Source organism: Phytophthora infestans, genomic scaffold, assembly GCF_000142945.1.
Source record: "Phytophthora infestans T30-4 supercont1.35 genomic scaffold, whole genome shotgun sequence".
Taxonomy (NCBI): domain Eukaryota; phylum Oomycota; class Peronosporomycetes; order Peronosporales; family Peronosporaceae; genus Phytophthora; species Phytophthora infestans.
In genome coordinates, this window is record NW_003303724.1 from 535215 (window position 1) to 548616 (window position 13402).

Below are 13402 nucleotides of genomic sequence, written 5' to 3' on the forward strand. Positions count from 1 at the left end.
ATGAAGAAATCTGGTAATGAGGTGAAAGCGGTCTCAGGGCATGACCTTTCCAAAAGCTCCTGCAGGGATTACACCATCCTCGACCGCATTCCAGTGCATCTTAAACGGCTTTTGAGGACTCAAGGCATGAGGCTACATCAGTCCAACCTATTGAGCAGTTTCGTGTGGCAGAATTTCCTCAAATTTCATCAGGCGCTTTCTCATTTTTCACTACTCTTCTGAGGCCGGTGCATCGCCTTCTCTTCTTACCGTATCGTTTTTTCGAGGCGTGCTTCAAGCGTCTGCCTACAATACCGGCTAGATTCGCTTGTAACATGGCGCCGGAACGATTTTGGCAGGAAATAGTAATAAAGATCGATAGGTGACTGCGCCGCAGCTATGACGCGTTGTGAGGGTCCACAGCACCCGTCGTACATCCTGTCTACACCAGCATCATTAGTAGCAGGCGCTGTTGCATCATCCGAAGAACAGCCCAGTCATCTTGCGCCATGACAGCAAGTTGACTGTTGTCATAAATCTCAGACGACCCTGTCAGCATAATGTCCGTTAGATAAACCCTCCTTGGGTCCACAAAAAAAACCAACAATAGATATCTTGGACGCCAAGCGCATATCAACAATTTCAGCTGGGTTCATAAGGCCGATCATACGACTGACCTCTTCTGCGACTGTCTTGTTTGTATTTTCGGTCCCGCTGTAATTTTTATCTACAAATGTCTCAACAGTCTCCATCAAATCATCACTCATTCTGCGTCCGAATCTAGAAAAGGTTCATCTTATCCCAAAACGAGGCTTGGATCAGTAGCTTCCACCACCGCAAATTCAATTCCTTGAAATTAGGACGGACTGACTGTTGTAGCTCTCCGTCGTCGTCTTGGGTCGTGTCGCCAGTTTCACCTTCAGACTCAGAACCATCACTACTACACCCATCAAAATTGTACACACTGTTTTCACCGTCGCTGCTGCTGGCGATGGCTGAAGCCACGTCACCATCGATATCTGCGACTGCAAATCCATCTGCATCATCTCTAGCTACCATATTTCACACTCGAAGTTAGCAAACATATTCGTCAGCATAAATCAGCAACGCTATACCTGGAGGACCAGTATTAGCTGATGCTGAGTTGGCCTGTTCTCCATTTTCAGCATTATCTAAAATCCATTACGCCAGTGTCAGCTTTATATTATGTCAGCATATAATCGCGTACACATACCGTTCCTGTCAGCGCTCGTGGTGCCAGGTTCTTGGTTTGTCTGAGGGGGATCTGTTCGAAGTTCATCGTTCGCTACAAAACCCAGTTAGATCGCTTTAGACAGCAGCACCGAAAAGAAGCGACACCCTGTGCGTTTTCAGCTCTACACACCCTACTGAACGACGACAGCTCTCGACGGCGATCAGCAGTTTCTTTGTCTAGCTGTTTCTTCGTCATCTTCTTCGTCTTCTTTGTGGAAGTTTTCGCGGCCTTCGGCTTTGTTGACGTCTGTTTTATGCGTTTCTTCGCCGGCGCTTTGCCTGGCGCAGATGCAACTCTCTTTGGCGCAATTGCAGCCACGGTTTCCGACGGATAAGGTTCTGGCGAGGGGGGGGGGGTCTGACGCAGCAACGCCTATAGTGTTTTGGACTAAATTACAATACAAATAAGTTATGCTTGCGCTTGACGCGGCGAAAACGAAGAATGAGTGGCTTGGCGCGAAAGCGCCAAAGGGAAGCGAAATTTATTTTTTTTCAAAATATGAGAGTCTGCTCTTTACGTGCGGTACTTCGAGCCACATGTTTCATGAACCAATGCAATTCTTGGATTTGTACATATGTACCAATGGCATTCGATCTATTTATTATAGGGGCGTGGATACACTCTTGTAGATTTCGTGACATAGTAAGTCTAATTACTGTTCTGAACAGCAAAAGAACTATTTTGAACCGTCCGCGTTCAAAGGAGTTAATCACCAGTGACCGCTTCTGTGGGGCCGTATAGATTTGTGTGTGAGCTCGTTGATAATATACCCCTATTTAGACAGAAAGATGCCAGTATTTCGACTTCTTCCATTATTAACTGAGCAAGCCACATGATATCAACATAAGTGAAACGGCATTCAATTCTACCACTCTTTGTTGTTTTAGTTGAAGCTCTGGCGCAGCGATACACTTGTTGATATGGTGTGCTAGTTGGAGAAAAAAAATACTACGATGGTGAATTTCTCGCAGACCGCCGGTCGCTCACCATCGTCGTCTATAGCTAGGGTTGTGGATTACTTGCTCAGTGGCGGTCTCACTCGGAGATTGGCAGTATCGGTCTCACTTTAAGATTGACGGTGGTGATCGCACTCGGAGATTAGAGACCTCTCTGAAATTGGTGACTTACGCACACGACTTCGGACGAGTCGCAGTGGAGACTGCGAGCCACTGATGCGGATTGTACGATGTGCTGGTCGCGTTCAGTGGAGCGAGTGGTAGAGCGCAAACGGACGGACGGGTAACGTCTCGGTGGACGAGAATCAACAGTCGGGCGAGGAGTACAGACAGAGAGAACACTCCCAGGTATGCTGACGGTTGCGTAGTAGTGCGGCGTCTAAGTGCGTGCCGAGCCCAAGTGACTACGTGGGCGATGCCGGAAACTCACTGAGCTGCGGCGGGCTCGAGTGCATTTCGTAGAGGACGCTATCTGTATTTGGATTGTAAACGGACGGTAATAAAGTAGGTGTGCTATCAGTGGGTCACACGCCGGCGCGGTGAACAGAGTTGTTCATCGTCGGCCATGCGGATCTTGGACGCCATCAGCACTGGGCGACCAGCCCCGGCGTGCAGACAAGGCGAAGACACGGTATAATGCAAATACGATGTTTGCTCGAAATCGATAATACTTTGTAGAAGTAAGCTTCGAGGTATTTTCCAAAGTTAAATGCTATTGACCAGACCTTCCGATAATAAAGCTACTCGTTAATCAAAAGATGGAGCTACAGTAGGTAGCCATTTGAGGGTTTTTGCTCCTCGATTGAATAAATCGCTCGATGTGGAACTGTAAACTTCGAGCCATCGATTCGAATGATGATTTTGTAAGGTGACGTTTGTATATAAGTAGCAAACACCAAATACACTCCCAATTAATTATTAGGCTGTCCGTACTACGTGAACCAGGAGAACAATTTTGTAATATCCAGAAGGTTTCAAAGTATTAATTTTGGACTGTCTTTGGCGTTAGTACTTTGAGCTCCCTATTAATAATATTAGAATCTAGAGAGCTGCAATAATGTTCGCGCTCTCGCTGAGGAAGACAGAGAATGCTCCGCCGCTGCCAATATGGAAAGATTAGACGAAATCGATGCAAAACTGAGTACAGAGATCTACAGTTGTTAATGCATTAAGAAGATTTTCCTAGACAGACGCAGCAGCCTTTTTAGCACGAAGTACTTCACCTTTGACGAACTCCTTGTAATGGCTTTCAAGGGCACCATAGCTTTTTCGGAGTTTTACGTCCTCGATCTTGTTGAGCGCTGAGGTAAAATCGTCGGGTGTTATTCCATTCTTATACCACGCGGTGAATTGCTCCTTCATCGGCTTTATCTGGAAAGCTTGTAAAGCTGTGGATATCTCATCGAGGATCTTTGTTTCGAGCCAGCCACCCAGCTTTTGGTTGTAAGCCACAGACGTTCTGGCATTGTTGAATTTGGCGAGGATCGGCATGTTCTTGATTCTGTTGTCAAATTCCATCAGCTTGTTAACGACAGCGTTCGTCGTCTCCTCGTCCTTTAGCCACTTTGAGAACAAGGCCTTTTGCTTGTCATAGTCCTTGAGAGCAGCGGCGATTTCGTCTGCGTTCATGAGATTTTTTAGGCTAACACGTTCTTCTTCGACAGTGCTGTCGTCCACGTTTAAGACATCGATGTCATTGTTTCTAAGAAAGCGCCTCGCCGTTTCTTTCGTCTGGATATCCGCTGTTGACTTCGCCTCACATACAGTCACCTACACGCTCACAATAAGGGTGAGGACGGTAAAGTGCGCGCGCATGCTTGGTCCTAGCTTCCAAAGCAAACAGCGAAGGAGACGAAACTTGTGAAGTGGGCCTATTGTAATACTGGTACGAGGCTGCCTCTGGTAATAGGCGTCATCACATCGCCAGTTATTAATTAAAAGAGCACGGAATACCAACTCCAGGAAGTGTTTCCCAGCTGGGGATGAAGAATGGCTTTGATTTTCCCATGATCTACCGATCGAATATTGTACTGGCCACGAACCATTTTTTAGGTGCAATATTTCCATAATTTCCAGCCTCTTTTAGACTAAATAGACCAACAAATGAAACTTTCATTGAATCGATGTATTCGTTGCCTTGATGTTCTCATTGGCGTCAAAGTGCACTCAGACACGTCTTGAATTACCATCTTCATAGCTAAATATATATGTTTACGAGTCCAATAAAAGCAAACAGGCCCAACTAATAGAAATCCTCAATTTAGGGCCGCCCTGAAAGAAAGTCACATAGCTCGGCAGCTATTTGCACAGGGACACAAAGCGAGACAGTTTCCGAAAGCTTGTAATCTGATTTTTTTTATCGTATTTTTTGCGGCCAATGACCAATAGCATTGATCGTTCAGGACACGGCAGAAACATTTTTTGTCGTGGCCGCATTTAACCTTAACTCCAGTATCAGCTGGTAAAAAAATTCAAGCCCATTCAAGCATAGGGTTAGATCACCCTTTCTTTTTATGTTTATACGTCTTGATAAAATTATGGAGGGTACATAAGTATGCAAGAATAATCAAACGCCTGTCATTACCAAAACAAAATCAGAAACGTCAAGTGCTGACAGCTCAGTCGTTTAGACGGCTAGCTTATTGAGGGCCCATTATGGGAGCAGGGTTGTCGCGGGTTCGAGTCTACTCGTTGCCGTTAATTCTCCGCACTGAAAAGGTAAGTTATCAATTCTAAAACATTGTGTAAAGATCCAACTAACATTTTTGTTGATTAGCTACACTACAGCGGAATTGACAATATGTTGGGCTGTGCTCGTCTCTTGAGGGACTCCATCGCCTTTGCCTTCGGTGGCGACTGCAGATTTCCTGCGAGACTTAGTACGTGTTCTGCTGCTTTCTGTAGAAAGCTCCTGGAGAATTTCCTGCGTAAGTTTGCGCCGCGACCTCGGGAACCGCCGCACCGCTGAGTATTTTTGCCACAATGGCAGTCTTGGTGTCAGTAGAGTAAGTGTGGCGAGTCTTAGACATGGCTTGGGTCGGACACATAAAAAGTGAAGCGTTTGTTTTCTTCTTGCAAATGTTTGAGCGGAGTGGATGGCGCTCAACAACCTCATTGGGTTGGAGGAGCTGACTAAAAATATGGCGCCAAGAGTTCACCCCTTTTGCATATTAAAATTTTAAAGGTATTCGTACTTAGCTTATTATAACCAATAGTTTACAAGTTCAATGGAGTACTGTATATGATTGGCAGTAAATTATGCGGCCCTAAACTGGTTCGCGGCCCTAAATTGATGATTTCCCTTAGTGTAGACTGCGTGTTTGACGTATTTATCATGAGATGTACATGTATTTGCCAATGTGAAATTTGGAATGATATTCAGAAAGTGGACTACCAGTATACGGCTGCTGCAAACAATGTAGCGGTGTGCGTTCATGTGCTCGGTACCGTCCGTGGGAATACCATCGCTATGGACTTTATCAAGTCTTAGCATAACAGTCAATCTAAGAATGTTACAGTGGAGTGCGTGTTGAATACACTGTTAGCATACGATTCTGCAATCATCACGGCAAGCGAGCTATTAATACTCCGTCACGGAGACTGTGCTCCTTTAAGAGAAAGGTCCCACCCAAATAGACTTTGCACGCGAATGTAAAAAGTTTATGGAACCCATTGGCTGCCAAAGGTCAAAGGGATACCCCTTGCTAAGGAAAAATGTCCCATCCACATAGACTTGCATGCGAGTTACACTAAAGATGGTCTCAGAAATCGAGCTACACAAACACAAAAGCTGGTCGCTTGCAGCAACTTTCGAGAAGTCCAGTTTATGGCGAGTGGCAAATCAAAAGAATGATTGGTTGCCCCACACACGCTGCTATGCAAACGTAAATATTTGTGGTGGCTACTTCAGTATTGTAGTAGTTTCAATTGCTGCATCGTACTAACAGCGTTGGCTTATCAGCGGAGACTGTACAATCAACGACTGCGTGATATATCTACTGAATTGGCTGACATGTTAGAACAAGTTTTACCGAAAAGCTACGACAGCTGAGGACAGCGTGAAAAAATTCTTACTTACTACTTCGAAGTATTAAATAAGAACGACGATTTATTGAGATGTAAATTTATTTAAAGATATTTTCGTTATTAAGAGGGGCTCTGGATATAATAATTGGTCCCTACTCCGGATTTACCAGATCAAATTGTAGTACACTACTTGTTCTCCAGAATTCTTACTACAGCATTACGATTTGAAATGAATCCCAGTTGGGGCCGAAGAATAGATTTGCGCGACGTGGTTTTTAACATATTATAAATAAAAACGCTTTTAAATAAAGAGAAGATCAAGCGCAATATCTTACCAATAAACAATATATACCGATACATCCACTTAGTTTTAAGAAGTACGATGGTCCGTACCCGGCCACCGCAAACCATCCTACTCGTCAGAGTCACTCACGACGTCTTTTATTTCATCGACAACATATTATTTTAAAACAGTTGTATGCCACTAAACATGTGCTATTCCTGCCTCAACACTTACAAATCCTGAGACAATCGGTGCTCGGTGATGAGATCAATTTAATAAAATGCAGACAATTCAACCCCTTATGTAAAGGGGCTGGCTTTTAGATACAGTATAGGCTTTCCTGTACTGTATCTAAAACTCTTAATGTAGACAATCCAACCCTTTACTTTATCTAAGACTCTTAGATACAGTGCTCGTCTGTAACCCGGAGCCCCCCCCTCTTAGAAAGATGGGGATCAGTCTCCGGGTTACAGATGAGCCCTTCGGTATTAACAGTAAAAATTTTTAGGGATTAGTACCCTAGTCTTAAATACCCTCGGACAGGAATAAAATATATGTTAAGCAGTTTACTTGTCAAAGCTTCTCGTTGATGTAATATGCGATACAAAACTACCAAAAATGACTGTTTTGAGGCACTTAACCAAAGCCCGCTCTACAGTTTTCCTACGAAATTTTCTCGAATTGCCACAGAATAAAGGAAGCAACCGTCTGCATTGCATGCATGTACATGCCATTGTCATCCGTGTTTTTCCTTCTTTTTGCCGGACATGCACTTTCTGGCGAGGGCTCACGTGGAGAACAACAACCCGACCTCGTCCATGTTAGAAATGTTTCGAAGCTCGTATTCCTTTAGCTTATGCTGGAAATCGCTGATCGAGGCATCCATGACTGGCCCATCCTTACCATAGGCCTTAATGCTACCGAATCCGCGCCCAAGGTTGAAGGTTCAGTATGTAAAGGTTGAGTACAGTATTTAAAGACGCATTTTTATGCTGTGACTTGACGGTTAGCTGAGAAGTTGCCTGGCTGTTCCTTGAGATGGCTGCTGCAACAGAGACAAGATTGCATGAGCTCACTAGGCTAGCTCTTCTTGTTATAGGTAGGGGCGGATGGCATGATCCTGGCAATTCTGCTATGTTATGATCGCATTGATGAGCGTGATGCGGGTTGGCTTGTTAATAGATTTGACTGACCTCTAGGTGGCACTAGCTCAATTGGAGAGAGTGGGGCAAATAAATCGTTGGTTTGTATGTGTATCATTTATATGGTACCACACTTGGCTAGCAATAAACTGTTACGGCTGTACGCTTACATTTTATACAGTAACCTGCTCAATTTCAAAATTTGAAATTGAGCAGGTTACTGTTCATAAGTATCATTTAGTTTTGGGTTGACAACCCATTTAATGAAAGCCACCTCTAGATAGCCCTTTTTTACATCCAAAACAAATAGCCCTTGTAGTAATTTTGGTAAGACAAGATTATTAATAGATTTGCTAAATTTACCAGTGAATTTTCGATAAGTCGAGTTTATGAAACCGTGCTCCTGTCAGAATACACTTTTGAAACTGCAAACTTAGGCACAAATGCTGTATTTCGTTCAGCATCCGCAACTCGAACCGAACGAAGATGGATTTAAAAAAAATACAAAACATTTAGACATTTAGACAAAAAAATCTTATCCAAATATTAGGGTCATGTCTTTGTTTACGGGCTCTCCAGGTTCATATTTATCTCTCCTCTTCTGTTTCTATTAATAACAGGGAGAGTCGAACATAAAACAAATCGATATAAATAAGCTGATGTCTTTGTTTACGGGCTCTCCAGGTTCAAATTTACCTCTTCCGTTCTATTTTCTAATAGGGAGAGTCGAACATTAAAACTAATCGATATAAATAAGCATTTTATGCATGTTGGGTAGTATAATTGTATAATCGGTTAGCCAGTCGGGCAAAATTCTCACTTCCTTGTTATCAATATACCGGTAAAGATCTTTACAAATCCAATGAATTAAAAATTCTCCTAGTAATATTCTCCTAGGAATTTTAAATTTTTAGGAGGTAGGGCAAAAATCAGTGCTTACCTTTAAAGCTATTGCGTAAATTTGTAAGGTTGGTGTTTGTTTCCTAAGTTGCCGCGTAATAGTAGCTCAATACGAAGTTGACATAGTCATATGTACTACGTAGTACATGTACTACGTACTCCAAGTAGTAGTTTTGCTAGACGAAGTAGGTGCAATAGAAAAAGTGTTGCTGCTTCTAAGGATTTCGTCTTGCCCTCACAGGCTAGCGACATACTACGTAGTACATAGTAGTAGCATGCTTAATTGTCACTGACACTGGTAATGACGCTAATGTCGGCAACATGCATGACATGGCATAGCAAACCAGCGTGGTGTTTACAGCGGATGGCCAAGCAAACAAATTCCCTAGAGAACGCATTGTTGTTCTTAAAGTGCAAACCACCCAGTTGGACACAATAACTACTGAAAATAGAGATGAAACATGACCACATATTGACATGGCGGTCACTTCTTCCTTACATATAATAAACTACTTCAGTAGAGAAGTTAAAGGCTCTCCCCGTGAACACGCCGGCTTTTTAGAAAGTTCTAAATTTAAACTCACGATAAAGGACCTAATTCACAACCTTTATGACCGATGGATCCACCGCGACCTGTGATAGAGGGTTTGCGTTGGTAAACAGTCTTTGTATGGGTATGTTTTTCCCGCTAATACTTATAGAAAGTTGTGCTCTTCCACGGGATGCACGAAATCGAGTGAAAAACGGGCGTGCATTCTCGATAAGTTGAGTACCAGGTAGAGCATGCAGACAGCTGGTTTAATGAAAAAGAGGTAATTTTAATTTCTAAATTTAGAACTTTCTAAAAAGCGGGCGTGTGATCGGGGAGAGCCGCCAGTGTTAAAATTTGAGCAACCTTATCAAAAACGATCGGACGACATTAAGGTTGCTGTAATTAATGAGTTGGCAACTCGCGAGGAGTGCTAAGAAACAGGTTAAAATTAGTAGGATTACGGGGAAAGACACGTAAACGGATGACGGCTTAAATGGGCATGTGCGAGCTATTCCAATGGAATTTTCATGTTAAGAACAGAAGCGAAACGCGAATCGAAGAGCTTGGAAGCGAACGGAGTCTCACAGAAGTACATGTAGCAGAAACTTTAATACTGCGGGCCATTAGAGTATGCCGGAATAGAGTTTTGAAAAAATGTCGACTTCGGTGGACCGTTAATTTTGTGCACTATTACGGATCTCGATACCGAAATCTTTTACAGAAGTCACGTACATGTACTGTACGGCACGACGTGCATTTACTGTCAAACCACAAATTCACAACTGCTTGGCAGACCGACACGATCGAAACAAGTTATGCGCGTGTACTTCGCCCTTCTGGCCGTATTCGCGAGTGCCTTGGTGATTGAATCGGACGGTAAGGCGATCACCAGCATCCAGTTGAAGAGAACCGAGAAGCGGCTCCTAAGAAGGTACGGTATGGGTGACACGGACATTACGGAAAATACTAAGGACGAAGAGCGTGCGGGTAATGTTAGTCCGAGCTTCTTCCAAAGACTCAACAACGCGGACGAGATCGTGGGTGCTTTAAAGAACCAAGATAATTTGATCGCACAGTTGGCGAAAGATGAAGAAACAGCGAAGGCCATCGTTCTCAAGCTATCGGCAAACGGGAAGATAATGGAAAACATGCCGCTCATCCTACAAATTAACAAGGCCAGAACATCGGTTAGTTATAACCAAAAGCTGACGAATTGGCTTGACACGAAGACTTTGGACGATATTCAATCGGCAATGAAAGATTCGGACATGAATCTTGCGACGCGTCGATTCACGGAATGGTACAGCATCGGGGAAACCCCAGATGAATTCAGTGCGGCAATCGCGCTAGTAAAAAATGAAAACAAGCGAAAGGGATTCGCCGCGCTAGAGTTTCACTACAAAATGTTCGTCCAAATGAGCGATAAAAAAGCTGCTGATGCTGCCACCAAAAAGGCAGCAGAGGCGGCGGCTGCTGCTTAGAACAACCCGTTCAGTGAGTCGTCCAGCAAAGGGATCTGGCGCGTATTACGCACATATCAACTTCGATAACTTTTAAGAATGCTTTCTCTCGACATGTTCAGACTTGCATACACACTATAGGTCTCACAATAACCCCAATTACTGCAGATATCCCGAAGGATATTCTCCTAGTAAAACGGCAAGACTCGTTCTTCGTTCTCTCCATCTTTTTTTTGTCCTCTGCATCTACTCCAAGACGGCTGATATTTTACTCATCTGTTCGTAAGATGTAATGCGACAATGAACCATAATATACAATTGCCTAACTTGACCCCCCTCCCCTTGCATCGCCGTGGAACGAGGCCCAGACATGCGGTCATTAAACCGTCCTAGACCTTATTGCGATTGATTTGGTGATTGGATGTGAAGCCAAGTCAACGGCGGACATCCAGAGACTGGAGAAGCACTTCGTCCGTATCGATAATTTGGGCGCGACCATCAACGCTGCCAAAGAAGAGCAAAAATGATTATTACCACCGCTAGTCTCAAAGCCTACGACAATCAGTATGCTTATATCACAAAGTGGTTTAAGGACGAGGAAACGACGAAGGCTGGCGCTGACGATAGTGGCATTGGAATGTAATCGAGGGCATGCCGATCCTCACCAAATTTAGCGATGTGAGGACGTATGAGGTCTCCAACCAATTAAGAATTTGGCCCTTAACGAGATATCTGCACTGCAGATTCTGCAGTATCACAAGCCTTAAAGAGAAAAACAATAGTGCTAGTGGTGTAAGAATAGAGTAACACCCGTCAATGTTACATCGGTGCTGAACTCGATTTTCAACAGAAATACGGCGCACTCAAGGCCTTTGGAATGGGATCGTTAAAATAAGACGATAAAAGGCTTCTGCGGATATCTAGGCTCTTCTTGATCCATTAAACAGGATAAACGATTTGTACCCTCAGCAATGCCTCCGCTGGCAGTGCTTTTCGAGCTTTGATAGGTAGAATTTAATTTATGAAAAGTCTTTTCGGTGTCTTTATCAACTATCAATCGCCTTATCAATGATACATGGGACGCACTACTGGACAACGTGTGCCTGGATTCACAGGATGCATTTGTGAGGATAAGCATGCTTTCCTCGAATACAATTACTTAAATAAATCTATCTGGCCCACAGAAGCTGTGTCGGCAGCACAACCTGCTTTTCTTGGTCCATTTTGCAACTGTTTCTGTTTTTCTTTTGTTGCCAAATTTGTTGAGAACACCCACCTAGTTGATGAAGAATGGTCAGGCGACTACTTCAGAATAGCGGGGGCGAGTAGTTGTCAGCACGCGAAAGTATTGCCCAGTGACCGAATTTGCACAACACACCTCAGGAATTCTCGGTAGCAGTGTGCAATTCTTCAAAATATAGGTAAAATGTTTATATAGTGCAACAGAAAGTAAGACAACAAAGAAGACCCCTTTCACCAGATCATTTTTTATGGCTGGTGTCTACCGACTGCTAGTTTCTTTTTCTCAAAACTGCCGGTACAGCGTACAATACGCGACTTTTTGCTAAACTTATTATTTTTCTGTGTGTGAGACAATGCCCGAGCTTAAATGCGTCTGAACAAGACACCCAATTACATGAAACGAACAAAACAACAGCAAGGACCAAGAATATGTTCGTCAATTACTCACAAATTCATCATACTCATCCATAGAGAAATACGTTTTTGCAGCTAGAAAACAACTTTTTTTTGCCGGTGACCCAGGTTACATCACGCTACACAGTACCGTGGATTTAATCCGGTGTGGGCGATCCATACCTCTATGAGGCATTCCCAGTATAAAGCTGTAGTCTCACAAATGTACGTAGGACCCATGCGTGTACTGAAAATCGCTAGCTATATCCGCTCAAACGCAGAAAATCACAGCGCGGCGAAAGTATATAGCAAAGAATTATCATTGGAAACGACGGCCTCTGCTGTAAGAAACGCGTCGCAAGTACCAGCACGATCCGTCGGCACCTTTCTCCATTAGCAGTCTGAGCGCTGGGTAAAAAGAAAGCGCTCAAGAAAGTGCTTTAGCCTAATAATATGCAGAATTGTCTTTCTGATGAACGCACTCAGAATTCGTCTTGTTCGCTTAAGATTATTATAATCCGCAGTGCGTGAAGTATTGCTTCTTCCAAATCATCTGGCTGCAGTCTCCTGGAGTCTCCTGCAACATGCGTATACACGTTCATCCAAATACTCCCGTATGAATTTAGCTGCTTCCACAGACCTAGTAGTATCTTCGAATTTACTCGAAAGTGCTATTATGCCGGACTCGTCGAGCAGATCTCTTAAGCACAAAACAGCAGCAGCACCACACAAATAGCCAGGTGAGCGTGTCCAATGTACCCCTATTCATTACTTACTGGAGATGTCGTCATGTCAAGAATTCGTTGCGTGCACTGGTACCTTACCTCAGATGCCGGCTCTGTCGCCATCAGTGATTCCTTTGATGGTGCTTCCAAACTCCATAATAGAGCTTGTTAAAATAGAAACACGTTTAAAACTCAACTTGTTCAATTTTTTAAACACCAAGTCGAGCTCAGCGACAAATTCCTAACGCATTGGAGATGACGAAACTCTTTTGAATTGCCATTTACTGTTATATTGCGTGTTATGGCAGCTCCTTTAAATATCGTGCTTCATATATACTGTACCACTCCGTTCCAGAGAGAAAGCTAAAGTCAACTTTCAAAATCTAAGCAGCAAAGTTTGATTTGATTAATGCTTCATTTTAGCACCGATTCCGTGCAAGAAGGGGACTCCTCGCTCACCCCCTCCCATACAAAACTAGGTATAGCTGTAGCCATCTGTGACGGGGTCA

General features: G+C 43.6%; 1 protein-coding gene across 1 annotated transcript; it reads left to right on the forward strand.

Moving 5' to 3' along the window:
* Positions 1-9888: 9888 nt before the first annotated feature.
* Positions 9889-10554, forward strand: PITG_15225 (secreted RxLR effector peptide protein, putative; the record flags this gene model as incomplete). The annotated part of the gene is made up of 1 exon (XM_002898631.1): positions 9889-10554. One exon carries the CDS (start codon positions 9889-9891, stop codon positions 10552-10554), a length of 666 nt encoding a protein of 221 aa, XP_002898677.1.
* Between the last annotated feature and the right edge of the window lie 2848 nt (positions 10555-13402).